This window comes from Osmerus eperlanus, chromosome 7 (assembly GCF_963692335.1).
Source record: "Osmerus eperlanus chromosome 7, fOsmEpe2.1, whole genome shotgun sequence".
In the NCBI taxonomy this organism is placed as follows: Eukaryota; Metazoa; Chordata; class Actinopteri; order Osmeriformes; family Osmeridae; genus Osmerus; species Osmerus eperlanus.
In genome coordinates, this window is record NC_085024.1 from 5,137,716 (window position 1) to 5,161,534 (window position 23,819).

The following is a 23,819-nucleotide window of genomic DNA, read 5'->3' on the forward strand; positions in this document are numbered from 1 at the left end:
CCTACAGTGTGTGGACTTCCTGTCTTCTCTCAGACACTCCTACAGTGTGTGGACTTCCTGTCTTCTCTCAGACACTCCTACAGTGTGTGGACTTCCTGTCTTCTCTCAGACACTCCTACAGTGTGTGGACTTCCTGTCTTCTCTCAGACTCTCCGGGCGCACATGACTGGGAGCACCAGAGATTCTGTCATAGATTCCACCTCTCTGTCCGCCTCGTTCTCTGCCTAGCAACAACAACCTGAAGATGGCCAAGGACCTTTGTATTGTCGCTCCTCTGAATGGGATGTTTGGTGAGTGTGTTGAGTAATTTACGACGACTGTATTCTGTGTGCAGTTTAGGTATTAAACAATGTGTCAGTTGTCAATAGTCAGTTGTGTTGTTCAGAAGTTATTCTGTAGTAGTGTGTAAAACAAAAATCTGCAAAACCTACCATGTAACTACGTAGCAAAATCTATCTTGACAACGTTGTTAATAGATAGAAACTTCTATGCAGTTAAACTTCCTTACAGTATAGTGAAGTTAATACACACATGAAACTTGGTATGGGGGAAGTTGGATTTCCAGGCTTGTAAAGTGAATGTTAACATGTTGTCTTGTTTTGGTAACTCAACCTTCAACTACCCCTTTCAGGCCCGTCACCAGCCTAGTGGAAGGGGGAGTTCTTTAAAGTGGACCCTTTAGCAGTTTTGTCCTAATTTTGGGTCTTCTGACCTTCTTCGAGTACTTTTCTAGTGACCTACACCACTAATACTTAATACCATTGAGTTACATAGCATTTCCTATGTACCCATAATGTTTTATCTTTATGTAGTACTTTATTACATAAGGTACTTTATGTCATCCTCAATGTAAAGTGTTTAACCTTTGGAAATAATTAAAATCAATTTAATTGTTTCTAAAATGCCTTCTGATGATGCTATGTGAACATAATAATAATAATCAATAATAATGTGATGTCCTCATGATGCCCTTACTGCTCAGGTGAAGCGTGTCTTTTCATGAGGGTGGGTGTTGATCTGAGCGATGCAGTTACAGGAAACTGTGTCCGGCCTCACTAGAAACAGCATATTCTGGGTGATGTGTAGTCCGTCCGGCCACGGTTAACACACAGCACTTCCTGAACACTTTGCTTCATGTTTCTTTCATTTTGTTTATTTTACCTTCTGACTTCTGACTTCCAGGCCCTACAGAAGAAGGGCAAGGTAAATACATTCTGTCACATACTAGGTATCATTAAGCATTATATACCCGTTGATACCTTGTGTGTTCCACATCTGATCTCATATTCTTGGTATCTTTGGCTCTGTTTTGAAAGAATGTTTTTGCCTGTGCAGAATGTGGACACTGCTACCAGCTGGACTTGGGGGCATTGGTAGGCATCATCGTCTGTGACATCATCCTCACCCTCTTCCTCGTTGCTTCTGTGTTCAGTTTCACAGTGTGCAAGAGGAAGAGGAGCAGAGCCAGCCCTCACGAGGGTGAGTTTGTGTCTGGGTGTGTGTTTGCGTGTGTGCGTGTGTGAGATTGTGTGATTGTGTGTGTGTTATTCTAACCAAATAGCCGTTTGCTCCTTCTCTCCTTAGCAATGGCAAAGACCTCCAGTTCTGTGAGGAAGACAGCTGAGATCACTGAATCTCCTTACCAGGTAGACACAGACACATGTATACACAAACACAGTCACATACACACACACACAAATACACACAAATGAATGTGACTCTGCATTTGACTGTTGTAGGAGTTACATGGAGTCCAATTAAATGTGTACGAAGATCTTCAAACATTCAGGAAATAGGATATCTTAAGAGGGACATTCTCGGAAATTGTTTATGGCTGGAATATGAGAATAACGATGTTACAATGATCTGACTGTACTATTATTATGCTTTTTTCCTGATGTAGAGCTAAGATATATGTGTCTACCTTACATACTGCATCTATTTGTGTGTAAAAAGTACAGGATTGTATTTAAGTTAAGGTTAACATTAAATTGTTGTTATTTGGGATATTGGAAATTCCTGCATGATTGTTTGTATCTTAACTGTTTGTATCTGTATTGTTATGTTTCTGTACCGCTTATATACTTATATTATTCACATGCTTAATTGTACTGAATATGTATTTTTCTACATTTGCTTTCATTTGACAATATTGTTGAATTATGGTCATATTGTTTCCCCTGTTGGCTTTCTTACTGACAGTAAAACAGAATCCCTTCTATGCATTAATTGTAGAGAAGAAAAGAGAAGAAGAAAATAAAAAATCCCAAGAGATATTCTGGTCGGTTGTTTCCCATGAGTCAAATGTTGTAGGCCCTGACTAAGCAGTGTTGTACTCAATCACATTTTGAACATTAAAGAACTCGTTCATGAATATTGTGTTTGTTAAAACATTCTTTGGATGTGACTGTTTCAAAATGTAACAAACATGAATTTCTGCTAATTACAATAAATGTACCACATTAAACTATTGTATTTTAAATATCTTTATTCAAAAACAATGATGAGGGTGGAGTTGCCAATCCACCCAACCCAGAATAAAACAGAAAGGCATCAGATCCTTTTACTGCCACGGGAGCTTGCTCTGCATGAAACTACAAATGCGTCTGTTGTTGGCGGCTCTCCAAGTGAGACTGCATGTACAAAGGAATCCACCGTAGACAAATGGACTACTGGCCGGGTCTTCTGACAATCTGATCAAGTGCTAAAGCACAGCAAACAGAGTTCCCAGTGAGACATTACAATGCATCATTCCAAAAACAGAAACACCAGTATCATGACATGCAATGGCCTCTTGGAGGTTTGGAGAGAGCTGGGTTCTACAGGTAAACCAGGGTGTGTGTCCTACGCTCAGATCCTGAACTTACTTGCTGGGTTCCTCTCAGCACTGATAAACTCCCAGGTTTCTGTGGAGGGATTGAACACAGTTGTTATGGCTGTTTTTGTTTGTTTGGGTGAGTATAATTCAGTTGAAGAGCGTTTGACGGAAGTTCAACACGTCACAGGTCCCCTGTACGTTGCTTTGGATCAAAGCATTGGTAAATGAAATCACATAAAATCAAGTTTACCCTGTCAGCACCTGTCTTCAATGCATAAGACAGACCTACCGTCAAGATCATCTCTGCTGTATCCTTCCTCAAGGATTCTCCCATTGGCCATCTCCAGACTGTCCAGGTCCTGTGGCTCTCTGACTGGTTTAACCATAGCATTCACCCCAAGTCTGCGACTGTCCCCAGGCACGGCCTCCCTCTCTGGGCCCTCATGGCCCTGCCGATCTTTGCCCTCCCCACTGGCATTCACGGCAACATGGAGCCCTTTGACTGCATCACTTGGGTCTGTGGATACACAGCTGGTATCCTGGCAGTCTGCCACCTTTGACCCCTCGCTGTTTAGACCCACGAGCTTGTGGTTGGTGACGTTTCTCCCTCTGGGGACGGTCTTCAGGGTGTCCCTGCGTTCGGCGCTGCCGAGGTCCAACTTGTCTGGGATCAGCACATGGGATGACATGTTGGAAATGCCCACGTCGCTAAGAACATCGCCCTCTCTGCTGCTCATGACCTGCTTCACTGTGTCTTTAGACAGAGGCAGAGAGAGAAAAAGAGAGGGAGGGATATAGATGGAGAGAAAAAGAAAGAGTGTGTGAGAGGGAGTGAAAAAGAGAGAAAGAAAGAGAGAGAGATAGCAAGACAGAAAGGGGGGGACTTTCTTTACATCCTTAGTCTATATGGACAAGTACAAGGTACCTCATGACTTGCCAGTGCCCCCTTACCTCTCATCATTGCAGAGTTTTTGACGGAAGCTACATCTTTGTCTGAAGCTGTTGTCTCCTCACTGTCATTGACTACCACAAAAACACAGAGGTGTGGGGTTTAATATTAGTGGCACATAACTACCTGATATGCAATAACATTGAGATGTAGGTTCCTACCTGCAGAATTAGTAGCTTGCGCCATCCTCCATGTTTCTGATTAGAATAATTGAGTTATTAGTTATGACTCACCCATTGAATTAAACACACTGAATATAATTGTTGGGCATTATTATAGAAATGTATGAGCACAATATACAATTAGTAACATGTCAAGTGTCTTCAATTGCCGTCCTCTTTTAGATGGAGGGAAGGTAGGGAGTGAAAGAGTGTGCACATGTGAAAGAGAGGAGAGAAAGCGAGCCAAAAGAAGTGTGAAAGACAGTCTGTCTGTCTGGTAGTCACACAAATGAAATCATTATACATTTGACACACCTCTGCTCTCTACTGAGTTCTTTTCGTGTCGCTCTGCATCTATTCAACATTGAGAAACAAATTCAGAAAAACATTTTCAAACATTTTGATCCTGTAACCTTGAATTATGGCGATGCCAAACTCGATACCCACCTGTAAGGTCGTGTGAGTTACCACTCTCTCTGGATCTTGCCTCTGAATCTACAGTCTCTGTAAAGAAGACAACATTTTTCCCATTGTTTCATTGGGTGCTCAATATCCTCGTGTATTTGTTTAAAATTAGTCTGAAACTTGTCTGATAAACCAGCATTCGGGGCTGGTTTTACTTTTGACATTTCTGTAAAGAAAGTAGTTATGGATGACAAATAGAACTCATAACAGAAAGCCTGTAGGTATGGGTTGATATGTGTACTAAACCTACTGCCTACCTCCTGAGGCCTTCTCCTGCTCTGCAGTGGTTGTGGTACCACCTGAAACACACAGAGGTTTGGCTTAATATGGAACACAAAACAGATTTTTCATCTAGAAATAACTCTGCTCGTAATTGTATTATCACTGACCTGGTGTTGTGTCGGGGTGGTCAAGGGTATTTCCATGCTCTGAAAAAAGTGGTTGGAATGCATGAGCGATGAGTGTAATGCAATGAGAGTGTTTTAAATAGGTTACATTTCAGCGGTGGAATCCCTCCTGTTTAGATGTATCTTGTCCCTTATTCAACCCAGCGAGGAGAGAGGAAATGTCAGGTCTGAGGAACAAACCATTAAGATCTTCAGGGACTGGGTTTTCCTGTGCTGTAGTTGTATCTGTAAAGATGAAGATAAAAGAAAAGGGGGTGGATATGCAACATTTCGCATTATCTGGATTCTCTTTTTACACAACTCAAATAGTCTTACAAGAGAAGAATATGGTGGCTTTGACACAAGTAAACCGTCTTACTACTGAAACGAAATATTGACTCATTGTAATTATTATTATTATTTATTTTATTTATTTTTTATTATTATTTTTTATTTTTTTTAGATATTTTTTATTTTATATTTAAATTGTTGTATTCTTAGATTGTTTAGTTCTTACAAATAGTTAAACTTTTGTACTTTTACTTAATTTAAGATCTGTATATGTTTAGTGTTTTGCACCTCCCTGCCACAGTAAATTCCGTGTTTGTATAACATACATGGCGAATAAACCTGATTCTGATTCTGATGAAAACCTACACACATTAAAGGCACATTAAAACATATCCAAAAGGTTAACATTGAAACATGCCATCCCATGTTTGAAAGAGGCAGTACCTTGAACTGGTGTTGTGAAGGAAACAGTAAGATGTACCAGAATGGACAGACACAAGAGGCTGGAAGAAACAACTGATTACTCACAAAAGTCTTCATATTTAGTCATACATCTCATAAGTTTGTTATTAGTTAGTTCATATAATTGTTGTAATATTGTTATTATAATATCCAAAGGTTAGGGGAAAGCAAACACATTGCGCATGCGCAATGAAGAAAATGTAAAGGTGATACTCACAGCTTCATTGTAGGATGACGTTGCAACAGACGTCCACTATGGTGTCCAGGTGGTGAGCATCAAAGGTTTTATAATACTACTTGAGCTCTGATTGGCTTTTTTTTTGCAGTACTGAGCTCTCATAGGCTGGAGACTACAGAGACAAAAGCTTCACAGATGACTGGCTAAGGATGCACAGCATCCAAAGCAGGGCCAAGAATTGGTTTCACTCAAAGGGAGCAGTGGGCTTCAAAACCCGTTCATCTGTCCATGCCAACTTAGAGGGATATCATGTCACAGGAAATGACTACTGTTGTTATTGTCCCAGGTTATTTGTGAAGGAAACCGTGCATGACTGTGGGAATAGGGGAGATGAATAACCTACATTCATTGGATTAAAACTGTGGTTTAGTCTGTTGACAATTGGATGGTTATCTGCTGGGTTTGAAAACTGAGATATGTTTGTCGTAACTGGTCAAGACATTTAAAAATGCAAACATTCTTTGTCTCTGAGACTGAGTTAATTATGGGTGTTTGGAGCCTATGGTCGATGATGCAGACAGAACCATGCCTCTGGGTTTCATTAGAACAGCAAAGAGAACATAGAGGCCATTGACAGAACAACAGCTTTGCATTGTCCCAATGTATTCTGCCTGTGAGTGTTTGGAAATATTTGTTTACAGGTAACCGTCTGAGACTATGGACTATATGAGACTTGAATACAGTTCAAATCAGTTTGATTTATTTGTTAGACGCATCTTGTAGTTTGAGCTTATTTTAGACTTGGGGGTTTTCTCATTTGGGACAATAGTATCCCACTGGTAGCCACCTGGCCAACTGCCATGGCTAGCTAAGTAAGGTGTTTCAAAAAGTAATCAAAAGTAGTCTGGCACATTATTATCATCGTTGTTAAATGCATTTTTCTTAACCTTTGTGCTGCCTTCGGGTCACATGACCCAAAGGTTCACAACGAACTATCGTTGTGTTTACCCAATTTTACCCAATACAAAAACAAATAAATATCATTTTCTTTTAACCTTCGCAATGTGGGAGGTCTGAGACAGCCCGACGGTTAAAATAAAATGCTTCACTTTGTTTTTGTATGCGGTAAAGTTGTCGCAATACGACGGTGGGTCACAATGATTGATGGGTCAGAATGACCCGAAGATAACACAAGGGTTAATTGAATTACAAAGCCTGTACATTCCTGTTGGGGGTAGTAAAGAGCTCATGGGGGAACAGTCGGTCTTTGATATCCTAAGAAGAAGAAGAAGGAAGCGCGCCCCCTGCAGGAATGGAACTTCATACTACTGCTAAGCCCCTGATTTCATGCACCGCCATATTGACAACCTAACAACGTTGAGAGGTAATATAATTTTGACTATTCACGGGAAATGTACATGATCTGAAACTGCACTGTTGTGATCGAATTTAATATAGGAAAAATGCTTGAATCGTGAAATAAATCTGTGTAGCAACCCGATCATTAACGTAGTATTTAACTAGCAAATGTTTTTCAAGGCGTTGTCAGTTGTCTCGCAAGCCAGCTAGCTATATGCTAGCTAGATAGGTTAGCTTTTCACTGAGTCCAGGCCATTGCAATCACTTTTCTATGGTGTTTGAAATAAATATTCGAGGCTACCTTTTTCTATCGCTATGCTTAGCAATTGTATATTTTTTGACGCCGACAAAAATCTGTTTTTGTAGTACACCTTCGGGGTCACGTTTAAGTTTACTCGCTCACCGGCTTTGGTGCGGTGTTAGCTAGCACGCTATGGCTATCAGATAGCAAAGCCAGCTGCCTGATTTGCTTGCGTACCGGACCAGGCCATTTTTCGTGCGTGCTAGCGACTTATTACCGTCGCGAGTAACCAGTTAGTAGCAAGCTTAAGTTCCAAGAATAATGTAGCTTGGAAGCTAACAGTCATTAGCTATCTACTTAAGAGGTTTGACCATTGGCCGACTGGCCTCGCAATCTTATCAGCCTAACGTTTGCTACACACCACAAGTTACACGGTCATAGCCTTCACGATGCATATCCAATAATGTTGCTATTGCATCACGTAGAAGCGATAGAGATCTAAAAAAATATAATAGACCGATTGCTACTACTAGTGTGAGGTGTTGATCCATGTTCTCGAATTACTATTTTCAACAGGCTTTTTATCGTGGTGTTGATTCTAGTGATGACTCTACTGAGCCCAGTGCCCCCGGATTAGACTGGTTGGATGTCCTCCTCAACATTCAGGTTTGTTAAATTACTCGTTCAATATCACCCCATTTTATAATTGTTTGCCCACTATGTGACTGCTATATTGTAAAACATTGATGGTAACGCATATTCTTAAGGTCACTCCTGAATCTAGAGGATGGACAGATCTGAATTTTAAATGTCTCACCTTAATTTAGTTTACAAAACACATCAGTTGAGTGACCGTGTTATTTATTCCGGCCATTACCTGCACGGGTTTCTGATGTGAAAATACTAGACACTCGAAGAATCAAATATGCTTTTGAGACTAAATCCCAGCTCAATGTCCATAGAGTATACCGTATTTCTCCTACATGGTCTTTGAAGTTCTTTTTTCTGTTTTATGTCCTCCAGTTTCTCAACCATAAAGGCATCTCATCCGTTCTTGTTATATCCCACCTGTCATCAGCAGCTTGGAGCAAAACTCCAAGGTATAGTGATTCTGCCACTGCTGTGCTAGGGGGAAAATGACTAGTCGAGAATCACTGCTGGCAGTAACGAATGAATAATGTATATTGATAAGAGTACAGAGCATAGATTTGATTAAAATGTAAGATTTGGGAAATTGGCCTGGTAAATGTATAAGGAACAACTATTTTAATATGACTTAATATTTCAGCAGAACCCCTAGTGGATGTTAACAGAGCCCCAAGCATCTAGTAGTGACTGCATGCTTCTAGGCTCTCTTTTAGATTTTAATATGTTTCTTTTGTGATCCCCCAGGTGATCCAGAAAAGATCCTTTTGTAGAATATGTCAGGCCCGGTTCCAAGCCGCTCTCGAGTTTACCCTGATGTAAACACACAGAGGCCCCGGGAGTACTGGGACTATGAGTCCCACGTGGTTGAATGGGGGTATGTGACAATGGCAGTTAGTTGTTTTTGATCATTTGAATATGACTGTTGCATATGTTTTTTTCATTTAAAAATAATAAAAGACTGGGTGATCTATCTAACTTATCTCTTCTGTTGATTTATCAGGAATCAAGATGACTACCAACTGGTGCGAAAACTGGGCAGAGGCAAATACAGTGAAGTGTTTGAAGCCATTAACATAACCAACAATGAGAAGGTTGTTGTCAAAATACTTAAGGTATGGATGTAGAAATACTATTTAGTTTGTCCAATTGAATGAGAATCTTACTTAGTGCTAAGACATCATTGTTCGTGGCTTCTATAATATACCGGTGTATTTGACACTTGAACGATGTGTTTGTTTAGCCTGTTAAAAAGAAGAAAATCAAGAGAGAAATCAAGATTCTGGAAAACCTGAGGGGTGGTCCCAACATCATCTCCCTTTTAGACATTGTCAAGGATCCTGTGGTAAGTCGCCTCTCTGATCTCTACATTTGGAGCTACAATTATGAATGATTGAAGGCATCTCATCTCTCATGCTCTTTCCTCCATTTTCAGTCGCGCACTCCTGCACTGGTTTTCGAACATGTAAACAACACAGACTTCAAGGTGGGTATATGGTGTGAAAATTATTCACTTTTTACCCCCCCTTTTAAACATGATTATTTTATACCATGTCCACCGCCCAGACGTTAAGTGTTAACATTTGATTCTCATCTCTTTCTTTATCTAGCAATTGTATCAAACCTTATCAGACTTTGACATCCGGTTCTACATGTATGAAATCCTGAAGGTAAGAACCTCATGCTGGTGGTTAGTGCCTCATGTCATTAGAACACTGCCAACTTTCAGTTGTTTAAATACTTGGTCAACAACGCTGAACCATGACGATGGTAAACAGGCCAAACTGCCGTGCAGCAATAAATAGCGTGAATTATGTTCACTGGACTTTACTTCACTGCAGTGCTAGCATTTCCTCCAATTTCTTCACCTGTGCTTCATCAAAAATGCTTAACTCCTTATAGGCCCTGGATTACTGCCACAGTATGGGGATCATGCACAGAGATGTCAAGCCACACAATGTAATGATAGACCATGAACACAGAAAGGTAACAGCATTTCCCTCTCGCAAATTTCACGCTGCAGCCCGTACTTAAATCCCATCCTAAGCAGTTGCAGGGGGAGAACACACCACCAACACACACTGCTCTGTCTTCTCCCGTAGCTCCGTCTGATCGACTGGGGCTTGGCTGAGTTCTATCACCCAAACCAGGAGTACAACGTGAGAGTAGCCTCCAGGTACTTCAAAGGCCCTGAGCTGCTGGTAGACTACCAGGTGAGCTCCCCTCTCCCGTTGCGTTTTAATGCCGATTCATCCACCTAAAATCGCTTGGTGGAATGTAGTCTTAATGGGCGTGCTGTGTTATCTTGGGGCAGATGTATGACTACAGCCTGGACATGTGGAGCTTGGGTTGTATGTTGGCCAGCATGATCTTCAGGAAGGAACCCTTCTTCCATGGGCACGATAACTACGACCAGGTAGGAGCTGTGTTGGTGTCCCATTCAATATGAAACATGCCGTACTCAAGTCGCCCAGATAAAAGACCATTTTTAATGTTGCTCACCTTCTCAGTTTTAGTTTTGGTCCTCCCTCTAACTGTATTTGAAACGTGTTCACAGCTTGTGCGGATTGCTAAAGTTCTTGGGACAGAGGATCTGTATGATTACATTGACAAGTACAACATCGAACTAGACCCTCGTTTCAATGACATTTTGGGCAGGTAGGAATCCTTTGGAAATAGTTCATGGCACACAATGAAAGAACCCTTTAAATCGAACCTGTATGCAAAGATACAGTTATCGTGACCCAGCGAACTGACAGGCCTTCCTTGTTTTAACGTCTGGTTACAGACACTCCCGCAAGAGGTGGGAGAGGTTTGTGCACAGTGAGAACCAGCACCTGGTGAGCACTGAGGCCTTGGACTTCCTGGACAAGCTTCTGCGTTACGACCACCAAGCCCGCCTCACTGCCAGAGAGGCCATGGATCACGCATACTTCTGTAAGTCAGACCCTTCCACCTCTCTCACTCCCTCTCTCTACGTCTCTACATCTCTGTACATATACATCAGACAGAATAAACCAACAACAAAAATCCTGAGGTAAATCAAATATTATTTGTGTAGCCTTTTTTACAAGCATTGTCACAGAGGGCTTTCCCACACGCACCTAAACCAACCAAAACCCTCAAGAAAGACGAGGATGAACTTGTAGATGAAAAAGGAAAGTGGAAGAAACCTTTTTAAGGAGTGCGTCTTGTCTCTTTGCAGACCCCATCGTCAAGGATCAGGGAAGGGGGACCACTCCTGGAGGAATGGCTGCCACCTCCACACCGGTCAGCTCCTCAAGTATGATGGCAGGTAAAGTCCCCCAACGCAGCACTGCCGGTGTCTAAACTCCCACTCCGCAATGACAGCGTTCAAAATGAACACAGGGTTTTGATGATGATCCTTCTTTTTTTTCTTTTTTTTTGTTGTCCCTTTCGTTCAGGCATCACCTCGATGTCCTCCGCACAGCCAATGGCTAACATAGCTGGATCCCCTGTCATCTCTGCCCCCAACACTTTGGCTACACAAGTCCCAGCCTCCACTGGGGCCCAGCCCTGAACCGACCTCCTCATGGCACCTCCTCGCCTGTGTTTGTGTGCGCCCATATCCAGCCTAGCTAGTTCTCAGTGAAGGCCAGGCCCATGGGTCTCCTTTTTATTATGTTGAGAATAACACAAAAAAAAGAATTGAATTGCTTTTCATGTTCAGTTATATTTTGGGATCTGAACTTGACAGAAATGTATAGTCGCACCTGTCAGGATTATTAGAATCAATATGGTTGTGTTATTTCACAATGCCAGTGTCTAGAAATTCTAATACAATGTAGACATGAAGAAGAGAATGGATAATAAAATTTATTTTGTATGTCCCAAATAATCAGTCTTGCTTGAACCAGTTTGTTGGGGGATCCTGCTGTAGTATTTCACTGTGAACCTTTACACAACTTCGAATAAGAAGACCAGATTCTGATGTAGTTCTTGGAAGGTTGCACACACACACTACCACTTATGTGCAGGAGTTATTGGTGTTTGAAGTTGTTAGAAACTATCATTCTTGGATTGGACTTTTGTAGATATTCTACAGTTACTGTCAGGTTGCATGCACCCAATGCTGATTATAACAGGGTCAATAGTTTGCCAATTTTGTGTTACCTTCACTTCAGTATGTGTGTTCATGTTTGTTTTTTATGAAGTCTCTTACACATGGTTTTGATTACATATACAATTTTGTAACTTTTTGTTTTTATGTTGGGAGGAGTCTTATCACCTGCAAAACAACTTCAGAAATAAATGATTTAAACAGGTATTATCCGTTCAGTAGTGCATGTTGTCTTTTTGTTATCCCTTCCTTGCATGTCTGTGTTTTCAGTCACCAGATTTACGTTTTTCAAAGGGCATTTTAATCGATAACAAAGGCAGAAATTATGATATTGCATGTCTATACTTTTTCATGTTGATGCCTACTTTCTTTTAATATCTCAACAGGACAATGCTATTGTATCAAAGCATCTGGATATGAATCAATGAAAATTTAACAGGACCATGACTGAACGCACAAAATGTTATATAGGGGGCCAAAAATGATCCAAGGGTGTCTCCGGAAATAACCTGTCCCGTCTTTACAAAGGGCACGCATTCCATTGGTACACCGAATCTTTTCAACTCTTGAACAGCTGTTGAGGGAACTGGGTAATCATATTTGGATGACGCAGGAATAAATGCCGGCTTCAACTGGAGGATAAAACGAGTGATCAGATTCGTGAACCGATTCGCATTTCCTTTTTTCACTCAAGTTTGTTACTCTAGGTTATCAACATGGGGAAGTTGGTCATATTATCGATTTGTATAGCAGCCTTTGCAATTTTTTTGGGAGAAAGAATTATCAATCTGAGGTTTGTATTGGTCCTCTCTTCTTAGCAAATTGGTTAACATGCTAATCGTTAGAAAGGTAAATTAAACTTGTTTGTGATTTCATGCACCTAGCTACTAAACGATTTACGTTCCGCTGAGTTTGTGTCACTTGAGTTATACGCTAGGTTGGTTACGTCTGCTAATACCGTCGTTTGTTGACTGCAAAGACTAGTCAGAGCACGTCTTCTTGCAAGCAGTGTGCAATGCTTTCGTGCACATTGGACATAGCATTGCTATGGGGTTCCGCAGTTTTAACGCATGGGTATTAATCTTTAATCATGTTGCAGAAAAAGATGTCTTGCTTCCAGAGATCTAATCCCAAAACACCTCCAAAACTGTCGTCCAATCAAAAGCCTTGGTAAGAAATGCACAAAGCCACAGACTATGCGGTTAATGGGTGGAATGAGATAAGAATAATTGAAAGCTTATTTTGCGATTGAAATGAAAAATCGTGACTGCACTGCGAGACATGAACGCAAATATAATGTATCAATAGAACACCTTAAGTTTACCCATACACCTCTTGTGAACTGTAATTCAGCAATGACTTGTTTTATAGAGTATGGATCAGAGGACATCACAATACTTCCAAATGGACTTGCCATCATTAGCACTGTGAGTTTCAGAGTTTTAATCTTTGCAACATTTTGGTTGTACCATAGATGTTAGTATTTGTATTACTTACCAGTAAGTCTAGCTAAGTGTCTTTTCTAACATTGAACTTTTATTGAATTACCAGGGACTGAAGTTTCCTGGAATGCCATCTTACTCAGATGGCCCTGGGAAGATATACACTCTTGATCTGCAGGACTCTCGGATCAAACCAGTGGAGCTGCGTATGGACAGAGGCTTTGATTTCGACTCCTTCAACCCACATGGAATCAGCACGTACACAGACAATGGTAGAAAGAAAATGTGATTGGAACGTATTCTTTGAATTTCTTTCTAATCTAGAGTTTTGTGTAAACCCAATTTCTCGTTCACTTTTCAGATGACAAGGTATACATATTTGTTGTCAACCACCCTCAGCATAAAAGCCAAGTGGAGATCTTCCGGTTCGTTGAAGAGGAGAACTCCATTGTGCATGTGAAAACCATCAAGCATGACCTTCTCCACAGGTAGGTAGGCAGGTACCACCACCCCCCCCCCACACACACACACACGTCACACACGTCACGCACACACACACACACACACACACACGTCACAGGTGTTGACTAACCAGTTTGACCACAAAATTACAACATTTACATGAAATCTGTTCTGTTCTTTCAGCGTAAATGACATTATTGCTGTGGGAGTGGAGAGCTTCTATGCCACCAATGACCGCTATTTTACGGATTCCAATTTGAAACAGCTGGAGCCTTTGCTTGACCAGCCCTGGTGTAATGTGGTTTACTACAGTCCTGACCAGGTCACTGTGGTGGCAGATGGATATTACTCAGCCAATGGCATCAACATTTCACCAGACAAAAAGTAGGTCCACTGTATTTCTCGAGCTACGCTCTGTGGAATATAATAACATTTAAGGTTTGTGATGTTGTTAATGTGAAACACCTTTTTTCTTGCAGACACATTTATGTTGTAGATCTAATGGACCACAATGTGCATGTTTTGGAAAAACTGGAAAGCAATGCTTTGGTCCCTGTCAAGGTAAATGTAGGAAAAACAGAAACTGTGTAGTCATTGCATGATGAAATGAACAGTTGGAAATCAGCTGAAGAATCGCATCTCTGGACACCATGTAAAGACTTGTAATCATGTTATGCCACTAGACTGTAGCTGTTGGCTCCCTTTGTGACAATGTGGAGGTTGACCCAGAAACTGGTGATCTGTGGTTGGGCTGCCACCCCAACGCCTGGAGGTTCTTTCTGAACGATCCAGAAAACCCTCCTGGATCAGAGGTTGGTGCACAGACCGGTCACCTACAACTGCAGCATGTTTTTGACATCACATTACCTTAATGTTGTATTTAAAATTTTTGCACAGGTGATAAGAATCCAGAGCATTCACTCTGAGAAGCCGATAGTGACCCAAGTTTACGCTGACGATGGACATGTGATCATGGGCTCCTCTGTAGCTGCCCCCTATGGAGGGAAGCTTCTCATCGGGACGGTCTACCACAAAGCACTCTGCTGTGACCTGGATTAGCCCGTAGAAGTATCCAGAAGACTCAACAGAGAAGAGATGCATCTAACAGAACTATGTTTAGAACAACAACTGAAATGCCTCCTTTTATTCCACTTCCCTTCTCTCAAAGCCTTATTAGGGGAAATAACTGGTACTGATGCAATGTCTATGACCCAACAGTATACTAAGTGCCTTTTAGAGTTCTCATGCACAGTGATAACAATTTTGAACGTAGTTTTTTAAATTGGTTATAGGAATGCTTATGGAACCTGAATGTGAAACTAATTTTCTGCTCAATGTGAAACTGATAATAGATAATAAATTAATAAATCCTTGCTGTGTTACCTTCAGTCCAGTCATTTTAAAAGCAGTAATGTGGTGTTTGGTGAAACAGCGCCTACTTTGGCTCAGCACCCATGAACTTTTAAATAGAAGCCACGCCTCCTGTTTACCTCGTGTAATCTTTGACCAGGGGTTGCTTGGAAGTCTTCACAGCTATGAATCGGCTTTTGGTGGCAGTTTGTGTTGCTGCTTTTGCAGTAATAATTGGACAACGTATTTTTAAACTGATGTAAGTTACGTTTCACATGTTTACATGTCACACGTTATCACCTTTTACTTCAGAATTATATTATGTTGGTTTCCTTTGCAGGGAAATGAGCCTTTACTCAAGAGAAATTCCACAAAAACACCTTCCCAATTGTCAACTGTTGAAGCATATTGGTATGTACATATTTGATACATGTAGAATGAATGTTGAAAACGGTTCACTTTTGTAACGGAAGTGAGTAAGACTACTGATGTCATGTTCAGATGGTATGTAATATTCATAATAAATTGAGAAATTATGGTGTGTAGTTATGAGTTGCAAAATATGCAGTCTAAAGTCCAAGAAATTAAGATAGTAATGTATGCCACATATCAACAGGTAACATCATATTTGGCTTCAGACAGCCTACAAATCTGCAGGGTTTTTAGTGTATACTTGGTAATGTGGAATCTGCTCTCATTGTATAGACTATGGTTCAGAAGACCTCAGTATTCTCAGAGATGGACTGGCTATCATAAGCACAGTAAGTCATTCCTATGGATCTGCCTGGGTGAAAGCTAGTAGTAAATAATGTTAATTGTTAATGTGTTCACAAGCACACATCTTTAAGCATTAATTAGTTGTAGCATGGTGATTTTCCAGTTTTACATTTGTGCGAAATCCACTGCTGCAGTTGCCTCACTTGTCCAATCCTTTCCACCCAGGGTCTGAACTATCCTGGTTTGCCACAATCGGAAGGGCCAGGAAAGATCTACACCCTGGACTTGCTAGATCCCAGACTGACCCCTGTGGAACTGCAAATCAAAGGAGATCTAGACCGCGACTCCTTCAACCCCCATGGCATCAGCATCTTCACTGATGAAACCGGTAAAACACGTACAATAGTTACAATAAAGATATTGGTGATTTGGAATCGAAGACAACCAAACTCAAAGGGGAGAACTCAGCACAACAATTCTGTAGATTACAAATTGGAGGTTGCCCTAAATCTCCACATTCCTGATCAGATTATATTGGAGTCTGTAGGGTTTTGGGTTCATAGAATTCCTTGGTCATTGCACAAAGTAATACGAAATTGAGTAGCAATCCTAATGTAGCATGAACACATATAGTCATGTAGAAGTATGTACTATATTATGCACACCAAACCAGAACCTGTGGGAAATCATTATCGGTACTCTCTAATTTCGCTGTTGTTTCTCCAAATCACTTATATTAAACTCCAGTTTCCATGTATCATGGAATAAATGTGCTGAATTCAGAGCTGCACCTCTTCCATACACCAGGGAAAAGCACAGCGAGCAGACCTTTAAGTGTCAACGTTTTGTTTTTACAGATAAATCTGTGTCCCTGTTTGTCGTCAATCACCCTAATCAGCTGATTGGTGACAGCCAGGTAGATATCTTTCGGTTTGTTGAGGAAGAAAATGCAATTGTGCACCTGAAAACGATTAGGCATGAACTTCTTCATAGGTACGTCTAATCTCTTATGGCCCATAATCCAGAGGTGTTTTGTTTTTGTTTGACTAAATACTTTGTTTCCCCCTCATTTTTCCTCTCTGTCAGTGTAAATGACATAGTTGCTGTGGGACCAGAGAGCTTCTATGCTACAAATGATCACTCTTTTCCCAACGAACTGTTACACATGCTGACTGTTGTCCTCGGCCTGCCTTGGTGTAATGTCATTTATTACAGTCCTCAAGAGGTGAAAGTAGTTGGGGATGGCTTTCTGTCTGCAAATGGCATCAACATTTCACCAGATAAGAGGTCACTTTTTGTTTTGATAACATTTTATTAGATGTAACTTTTGTTTCATTTTTTCAAAATGTATTGAGCTCATTCCCAATAGTGTGCAAAAACAAAATGTATATGCTTATTTGTTGCAGGTATCTATATGTTTCAGATATTTTGGACCATGACGTTGAGGTTTTTGAGAGGCGCAGAGGGGAAGACTTGGTTTATGTAAAGGTAATTTATTAGATTAGGGATTATATTATTACAGCCCTAGATTAAAAACAGTTTCATTGGAGATCTTAATTGAATTTTTCTCTTGCTTTAGGACTCGGCTTAATCCATGTCTGTGAAATTGGGCCAATGATTATTCTCCATTAAAGAGCTGTATTTCACTCACTTTTTCTGATGTCTTTTACAGTCTGTAGCTGTGGGGTCCCTCTGTGACAACATTGAGGTGGATTATGACACGGGTGATTTATGGCTGGGCTGTCACCCGAATGGAGCAAAGCTAAAAAATACCGTGGACCTTGACGATCCACCTGGATCTGAGGTCAGTGTATGTTTCTACTCTGACCTGGTGCGAATAATCGTTGAACATGGGTTTAATAGAATGAACAATGTGAGGTTACATTAAGCACAAATGTTGAGGCCAACAGGTTATAAAGTAGATGCTTGTTTCCTGTCCGACTGTGCAATAATAAGATCAAGTTTAGACAGGGGACAGACAAAGAAAGCGTGAGAGAAGGAAATACGTCATAGTCAAGGCGTCTGAGGGGACAAAGAAAATGTAAATCTGGAGGGACCTCTTGGTAGAACAAGCAGCAGTCGTAAAAGAAAAGAACAATGGTCTGCCTTCCCTTTTATACCCAACCGTAAACTTCTGAGATTCAAACTTAAATTGCTGAGAGAAAGAATGTCCCTTCAGAGCACCTTTTAGATTTGCACTTAACGATCCAAATGACAATGCACACAATGTAGTGTGAAAAACCTTTTAAAACTTATCTACGGAAAGAAAATAAAAAAATCACAAAGATACAGTGCCCTTCAATGATTGATTATTTAAGTATTGGCCCTCATGAATCAGAAGGATGTATCAATACAGCTCTTTCCAAACATTGATGGAGAGAAGTTCTCACAACTACACTATCATCAGACATTTTTCTGCATCTGCATATAAACTCAATACATTTTTCCCACTTTGCAGGCATCAATATTCCTTCCACATGCATTACTGTATATCAGGTTATTTATTTGGTTTTGTTCATATTTCCTGCAGGTCATTCGGATTCAGAATATTCTCTCGGAGAAGCCGATAGTGACCCAAGTTTACGCTGACGATGGACATGTGATCATGGGCTCCTCTGTAGCTGCCCCCTATGGAGGGAAGCTTCTCATCGGGACGGTCTACCACAAAGCACTCTGCTGTGACCTGAAGTAGTGCCCCTTTGAATTCAAACTTGATGAAGCAGTTTGACAAACATGCAATGTTGACATAATTGCTATAACGCTGAGACGAATGGACATATTAAAAAGACATACCATTGTATTTTATTGTTTGGAAACATTACATTTGTTATAACAAAGCATTGATTTCATACAGTAAGAGATGAGACTTCTGTAGAATCAAACGCACAGTTTGAGAACAGTGTATATGAAAATGTAAACGATGTAGTGCACTTACTTTTAGAATCCTCCAATTGTGTCATAACAATTTAAAGAGAAAATAAGCTTGGAGAGCTACAAGAAAACAGCCAACTCAATAGGAGGCTCATTGTTTCAACGGTGCTGAATACCCGTCAGGTATGTGCTTATCGAGGTAGCAAAGCTGCTGTTTTTTTAGTAGGAAAAAATTTGACGCACAAAATCTGAAACGGAATCTATGTCTCTCGGCTGGCCTGGGAACGCCTCGGGGTCCCCCAGGAAGAGCTGGTGGAAGTGGCCCGGGGAGAGGAAAGTCTGGGCCTCCCTGCTTAGGTTGCTGCCCCCGCGACCCGACCCCCGGACAAGCGAAAGATGATGGATGAATGGAAATCTGAAACGGAAACTGTCCTGCGTCATTCAAGATCATAACCAGCGTCACCCGTTCTCGTCATTGTCCTCTCTCCCATCCCCCATCACTACCTTGGATATGGTAAACCTGGTAGAGCCACCCCTAGGGTGCCGGACGCTCTCTTCTGTGCTGGTGCTGGAGGTGTGTCGAGAGTTGGCAGGACAGGGGGTCTCGTTCGGGTCGTCTACACAGCCACCCTCTTCCCCTGTGGTGACCTTATCCGGAAGTTTCTCCTCGGGCACCGGATCTCTGTAGTCCTCCTGAGGAAGCAAAGGCTCCTCCTCCTGCTCCATCGCGAAGGAATTTCCGAGGGACTCCGGGGGCCGGACGAACACGGGTTCACCGATGCTGAAGCGGCGTCTCTGCCGAGGGGAGTGTTCCAGGGTGCATATCTCCAGGAGGTCACTGCAGCTCTTGGAGCGCCCCACCACCTCCTCGGGAATCACCTTCCTCCTGGCCACGACGCCAATCTTCTTGATAACCGTGCTGTAGTCCTCCGCTTCCCTCTCAGACAGGAAGTTGAAGATGTCGATGGCCATGGGCCGTTGTAGGGGGGCGACTTGTTTGTCCTTTTCGGGGTGGTGCCGTTGGTCCGGAGGGAGCCGGTGTCTCTGCCTCCTCTTCTTAAAGACCTTGTGGACCTCCACTACCATATGGACGTTCCAGCTAAAGAACAGAGAGAGCCAGGCTAGACCCATGTACATCCATAACTCCACACCCACCCGGTATAGCCTGGGGTAGTCAATGCTTGGATTGACACCTGGTTGAGGAAGAGGGACATGCATCATATTTTAATAATGTCATCATTATTAGGATTTGTCCGTCACAAGAAATCCTATTAGAATTGTTGGTTTTATTATTATAATTATTCTAGTAGCTCTCAAGTGCCCAATAACTCAAAATCTCATACTTGAAATTTGTTTGAATTTGGCACATTGATTCTACAGGCTATGAGAAAGTAACTACCACACCACCAATGGCCCGCACGTGATTTTCCCTTCGCCCCATAAGTCCAAAATGCCTGACAATTGGTATACCTGCCTTATTTTTCAAGGGGAACAAAAAAGCCTCAAGAACCCATAACGGCCACCATCTTGTATATTTCTGTACAATGAAAATGTTTCCAAACTCGACTAAATGCTAGTGGAATCTGCTCATTCCACTCTTCCTTCCTTTACATTATGTGTGCGCTCCAAACTCTCACTGACATAATTGACACACTTGAGCGAGCTTTAGGCCACACACTCAGATCCAAGGCTTTCTGGCAAGAATGGGCTGACTCTGTTAAGAAAACATTCTGTGGCTAGTTTAGCCACAGTTAATGCTACTGCTAACAGAAAGCATTCTTCTCCAGAACCATGAAGTTTCATCAACCAAACACAGCTTGGTAAGTTTTACTCCTGCTTTGGCCCACAAACTAAAGATTAGGCTTACACTTATAAGAAAGCATGGGCCCGATATGGGCATAGGTGGCGCTAGACCATGCCACAAAGTTGTCCTTTTCAAAATAAATATCTGAAACTTGGTATTGCATGTCTTATTGCTCATGGGAAACAATAAAGTCTGAGGAACTCAATGTCCAATTGATGTATTTTTCTGTACAAGGATCATTTGTGAAAAACTACAAAAATGAACGTAAAATTGCCAATTAATCTCAGTGGGATCTGTGGGATACATTTCTCGACCATGTTTATTTTTCAAATGGTCCGCAATCTTGAGAAGGAATCCGTCATTGCTGCTTGCAGCTATATTTTATCCTATATTTGGTCTGTTTTTAATGTATCAAGATGGACACATACCGTAAATAGCCCTCAAGGAACACAAAAAGTTAAGTGCATTCAGTTACATACATATTACGTTTGAATTTGACCATTTTTTATTACAATCTATAAAATCGCATACCTGCTACATAGTCCCCAAAGCCGACAGTGGTGAGGGTGATAAAGGAGAAGTACAGCCCCTCCAGGTAGGTCCAGCCCTCAAAGTTCCTGAAGACCAGTGGGGGGAGCACCAGATGAAACAGAAGTCCCCAGAGAAGGAAAACCATTGTGCATGTAATCTGAACCATTTTCTGTAAAAGATGAATAAAAGAAATCTGAAACAACAATACAACATCTGAATAATGTTAACGCTTTAATTAAGATTTAAACAAATATACCGGTAATTCATACCAGGGGAAATGAAAAACCTTACAATGTACTTATTCACAGGCATTCTGATTCCCCTCAAAATACAATTCCTGGCCTTCTTACCACGCTCTGGCCTTTACGGATCAGAACCTGGCTCAGGCGCTTGGCTCGGTTTCCAAAGAAGGAGCCCAGCTCACTGATCCAGGTGAGACACAGAGGGATCCCAAAGAGGCCATACAGGATGCAGAACACACGGCCACCATCCGTCTTGGGAGCCACATTTCCATAACCTGCAACCAGAAATGTGACGACAAACTTCATCCCTGCCTTGACGGTCACTTAATACAAAACACTCATTGCGTCAGTATGGGAAATCATTGTAATTTATTTTACACACACATATATCCATTTATCAAATGTTTGAGTGGATAAAATGATTCCCGAATGCAGACTCCCTACAATATCGTCACGAGAAGACCAATTTCGACAACACCAGTTCATTGAAATTGTCCACCTATGGTTGTGATGATGGTGGCAGCAAAGATGACAGAGTTGCCCCAGTCCCAGTTCTTGTAGTCCTTTTCCCCAGTGATGGTCACACCTTGTCCAGCAGCTTGGGACACAACCTATATAGAAGAGTTTGGATGAGTTGGGTTTTACTTTTAGTTACTTGATTATTGTGATCTCACACCTGAGTTTAAAGAAAACACACACCATTTTAATATATACATCTACAGCCTCCCTTTAGTGCTCTGAGAGTGTACACACCCCAAAAACACTCAAACTATGACTGCCTGGGCATGTGGCAAACTGTCTCACTTCCTGTTAGTTGTGTTCTATTAAACTGACCTGACATGTTTAACTTGTAAGACTAAGATTTAGCTCTTAATTTTAATTAGAATTTCAAGTCGATTTAGAATTCATTTTCAAAGGGCCAATACCTTGCTTGAACCGATTCAACTTTTTTTTACCATTCCATACTGTGACCAACCAAGGAAGGACACAGCATGCCCTTACTTGTATTTTTAGAGAAGTAAATGCTTAATGGCTACTCAATTTATGTTCAGTATGTTAATACTTCTGCTGTTATATCTTTTCACCCACATTTCATACACCCTGATCAACCCAAAGAAGGAACCTTATCCTCAGGGTTCTCCGGGAAGTCTTGGAATTTTTTTAATGAGAACAACCATAACAGGAAACTGTCGTTTAGTGATACTGCAAGACCATATTCAATTTCCAGTGTCGGTCGAACACATTGTCAAATAGGCAACAATGAAACTATCACAACAAAACATAGATGATGTGGAATGGACGTTTACCCCAAAAATTTCGTCCAAGTCTTCTTTTCGTAAGCACCGATATTTGTTAAGAATTCTGTCCTTCTCGTTCTTATATTCCAACGTGGCCAATTCCCAATTCGGTTGCTCCAGTATTTGAAACAGCGCTGCTCCAATCGATAGGTAAAAAATGATACAAGACGTGAGAAAAGGTCCTTTATCATCAGCCATAGCAACAACTACAATCAAACCATCTATTTCACACTAGAATTCACACCAGTCCGACGAGCTCTCTCAAGACAGCACAGTTCGTCAACTCTACGGAACACAAAGCTTGCATGCCAACGCCAACATTCTAACTTTTTCCTTCCTGGTCCTGTGGGATCAATCTGCAGTCACAAGTGATGGTTGTAATGTCTGAACGGAGATGCTTGGGTTACATTTAATAGGGTACACATTTTAACTCTTGAGGTGAGGTACCCAACTCAACTCAAAACAATTTAACCCTTGTGTTATCTTCGGGTCATTCTGACCCATCAGTCATTGTGACCCACCGTCGTATTGCGACAACTTTACCGCATACAAAAACAAAGTGAAGCATTTTCTTTTAACTGTCGGGCTGTCTCAGACCCCCCACATTACAATGGTTAAAAGAAAATAATTTTTATTTGTTTTTGTATTGGGTAAAATTGGGTAAACACAACGGTGGTTCGTTATGAACCTTTGGGTCATGTGACCCGAAGGCAGCACAAGGGTTAACCGTTGGGCTGTCTCAGACCCCCCACATTGCGAAGGTTAAAAGAAAATTATTTTTATTTGTTTTTGTATTGGGTAAAATTGGGTAAACACAACGATGGTTCGTTATGAACCTTTGGGTCATGTGACCCGAAGGCAGCACGAGGGTTAAGGACACGCAAAGGATAGGCAACACGTCAGGTAACTTTTTATAGGTAACGCCATATCGGTTTTTAACGTTCAAATGAGGTCTCTTTAACCCTCGTGCTGCCTTCGGGTCACATGACCCAAAGGTTCATAACGAACCATCGTTGTGTTTACCCAATTTTACCCAATACAAAACCAAATAAAAATAATTTTCTTT

General features: G+C 41.3%; 6 protein-coding genes across 7 annotated transcripts; 4 read left to right on the forward strand and 2 right to left on the reverse strand.

The window, feature by feature from the left end:
- The first annotated feature begins 146 nt into the window (after positions 1-146).
- Positions 147-2,374, forward strand: tyrobp (transmembrane immune signaling adaptor TYROBP). The gene is made up of 5 exons (XM_062466264.1): positions 147-290; positions 1,183-1,203; positions 1,336-1,479; positions 1,585-1,646; positions 1,740-2,374. Exons 1-5 carry the CDS (start codon positions 245-247, stop codon positions 1,794-1,796), a joined length of 330 nt encoding a protein of 109 aa, XP_062322248.1. The 5' UTR covers positions 147-244; the 3' UTR covers positions 1,797-2,374.
- Positions 2,375-2,483: 109 nt separating this feature from the next.
- On the reverse strand, positions 2,484-5,802 carry LOC134023912 (uncharacterized). The gene is made up of 12 exons (XM_062466270.1): positions 5,750-5,802; positions 5,515-5,573; positions 4,981-5,025; positions 4,783-4,821; positions 4,651-4,692; positions 4,376-4,432; positions 4,244-4,282; positions 3,929-3,964; positions 3,770-3,841; positions 3,108-3,572; positions 2,868-2,906; positions 2,484-2,704 (listed from the first exon to the last, which is right to left on the reverse strand). The coding sequence occupies exons 1-12, from the start codon at positions 5,755-5,757 to the stop codon at positions 2,670-2,672; spliced, it is 936 nt and encodes a 311-aa protein (XP_062322254.1). The 5' UTR covers positions 5,758-5,802; the 3' UTR covers positions 2,484-2,669.
- Positions 5,803-6,965: 1,163 nt separating this feature from the next.
- On the forward strand, positions 6,966-12,243 carry LOC134024191 (casein kinase II subunit alpha-like). Its single transcript, XM_062466689.1, has 15 exons — positions 6,966-7,094; positions 7,887-7,976; positions 8,334-8,410; positions 8,703-8,832; positions 8,959-9,070; positions 9,199-9,300; positions 9,391-9,441; positions 9,566-9,625; positions 9,858-9,941; positions 10,058-10,168; positions 10,270-10,371; positions 10,513-10,613; positions 10,744-10,892; positions 11,161-11,250; positions 11,381-12,243. Exons 4-15 carry the CDS (start codon positions 8,732-8,734, stop codon positions 11,494-11,496), a joined length of 1,179 nt encoding a protein of 392 aa, XP_062322673.1. The 5' UTR covers positions 6,966-7,094; positions 7,887-7,976; positions 8,334-8,410; positions 8,703-8,731; the 3' UTR covers positions 11,497-12,243.
- Positions 12,244-12,544: 301 nt separating this feature from the next.
- LOC134024194 (serum paraoxonase/arylesterase 2-like) lies at positions 12,545-15,312 on the forward strand. Its single transcript, XM_062466693.1, has 9 exons — positions 12,545-12,829; positions 13,136-13,206; positions 13,408-13,463; positions 13,588-13,750; positions 13,840-13,966; positions 14,124-14,324; positions 14,420-14,501; positions 14,624-14,752; positions 14,838-15,312. The coding sequence occupies exons 1-9, from the start codon at positions 12,753-12,755 to the stop codon at positions 14,997-14,999; spliced, it is 1,068 nt and encodes a 355-aa protein (XP_062322677.1). The 5' UTR covers positions 12,545-12,752; the 3' UTR covers positions 15,000-15,312.
- A 91-nt stretch (positions 15,313-15,403) lies between these two features.
- Positions 15,404-18,699, forward strand: LOC134024193 (serum paraoxonase/arylesterase 2-like). Of its 2 annotated transcripts, XM_062466691.1 has the most exons (9): positions 15,404-15,549; positions 15,631-15,701; positions 15,996-16,051; positions 16,233-16,395; positions 16,865-17,000; positions 17,094-17,294; positions 17,414-17,495; positions 17,680-17,811; positions 18,538-18,699. In XM_062466691.1, the coding sequence occupies exons 1-9, from the start codon at positions 15,476-15,478 to the stop codon at positions 18,697-18,699; spliced, it is 1,077 nt and encodes a 358-aa protein (XP_062322675.1). In that variant the 5' UTR covers positions 15,404-15,475. The 2 variants fall into 2 exon arrangements, with proteins under 2 accessions (XP_062322675.1, XP_062322676.1); XM_062466692.1 differs by lacking the exon at positions 17,680-17,811.
- Positions 18,700-18,786: 87 nt separating this feature from the next.
- Positions 18,787-23,121, reverse strand: LOC134024192 (potassium channel subfamily K member 5-like). Its single transcript, XM_062466690.1, has 5 exons — positions 22,763-23,121; positions 21,955-22,066; positions 21,564-21,730; positions 21,214-21,382; positions 18,787-20,071 (listed from the first exon to the last, which is right to left on the reverse strand). The coding sequence occupies exons 1-5, from the start codon at positions 22,949-22,951 to the stop codon at positions 19,338-19,340; spliced, it is 1,371 nt and encodes a 456-aa protein (XP_062322674.1). The 5' UTR covers positions 22,952-23,121; the 3' UTR covers positions 18,787-19,337.
- Between the last annotated feature and the right edge of the window lie 698 nt (positions 23,122-23,819).

What these genes read in the sequence shown, in the direction of transcription:
- LOC134024193 (XM_062466691.1), top strand. Translation starts at nt 15,476, where the DNA reads ATGAATCGGCTTTTGGTGGCAGTTTGTGTTGCTGCTTTTGCAGTAATA. An exon ending in GACTGGCTATCATAAGCACA is followed by an intron (nt 16,052 to 16,232) that starts GTAAGTCATTCC and finishes CTTTCCACCCAG; the next exon opens with GGTCTGAACTATCCTGGTTT. An exon ending in AGGCATGAACTTCTTCATAG is followed by an intron (nt 17,001 to 17,093) that starts GTACGTCTAATC and finishes CCTCTCTGTCAG; the next exon opens with TGTAAATGACATAGTTGCTG.
- LOC134024194 (XM_062466693.1), top strand. Translation starts at nt 12,753, where the DNA reads ATGGGGAAGTTGGTCATATTATCGATTTGTATAGCAGCCTTTGCAATT. An exon ending in GAAAGAATTATCAATCTGAG is followed by an intron (nt 12,830 to 13,135) that starts GTTTGTATTGGT and finishes ATCATGTTGCAG; the next exon opens with AAAAAGATGTCTTGCTTCCA. An exon ending in CAGCACGTACACAGACAATG is followed by an intron (nt 13,751 to 13,839) that starts GTAGAAAGAAAA and finishes TTCACTTTTCAG; the next exon opens with ATGACAAGGTATACATATTT.
- LOC134024192 (XM_062466690.1), bottom strand. Translation starts at nt 22,951, where the DNA reads ATGGCTGATGATAAAGGACCTTTTCTCACGTCTTGTATCATTTTTTAC. An exon ending in ACTTGGACGAAATTTTTGGG is followed by an intron (nt 22,067 to 22,762) that starts GTAAACGTCCAT and finishes TCTTCTATATAG; the next exon opens with GTTGTGTCCCAAGCTGCTGG. An exon ending in CTTTGGGGACTATGTAGCAG is followed by an intron (nt 20,072 to 21,213) that starts GTATGCGATTTT and finishes TTCCTCAACCAG; the next exon opens with GTGTCAATCCAAGCATTGAC.
- LOC134023912 (XM_062466270.1), bottom strand. An exon ending in GAACTCAGTAGAGAGCAGAG is followed by an intron (nt 3,965 to 4,243) that starts GTGTGTCAAATG and finishes TATTCTAATCAG; the next exon opens with AAACATGGAGGATGGCGCAA. An exon ending in GCAAGCTACTAATTCTGCAG is followed by an intron (nt 3,842 to 3,928) that starts GTAGGAACCTAC and finishes TTTTTGTGGTAG; the next exon opens with TCAATGACAGTGAGGAGACA.
- LOC134024191 (XM_062466689.1), top strand. Translation starts at nt 8,732, where the DNA reads ATGTCAGGCCCGGTTCCAAGCCGCTCTCGAGTTTACCCTGATGTAAAC. An exon ending in TCCCACGTGGTTGAATGGGG is followed by an intron (nt 8,833 to 8,958) that starts GTATGTGACAAT and finishes TTGATTTATCAG; the next exon opens with GAATCAAGATGACTACCAAC. An exon ending in TAGACCATGAACACAGAAAG is followed by an intron (nt 9,942 to 10,057) that starts GTAACAGCATTT and finishes CTTCTCCCGTAG; the next exon opens with CTCCGTCTGATCGACTGGGG.
- tyrobp (XM_062466264.1), top strand. Translation starts at nt 245, where the DNA reads ATGGCCAAGGACCTTTGTATTGTCGCTCCTCTGAATGGGATGTTTG. An exon ending in CAGAGCCAGCCCTCACGAGG is followed by an intron (nt 1,480 to 1,584) that starts GTGAGTTTGTGT and finishes TTCTCTCCTTAG; the next exon opens with CAATGGCAAAGACCTCCAGT. An exon ending in TCACTGAATCTCCTTACCAG is followed by an intron (nt 1,647 to 1,739) that starts GTAGACACAGAC and finishes TGACTGTTGTAG; the next exon opens with GAGTTACATGGAGTCCAATT.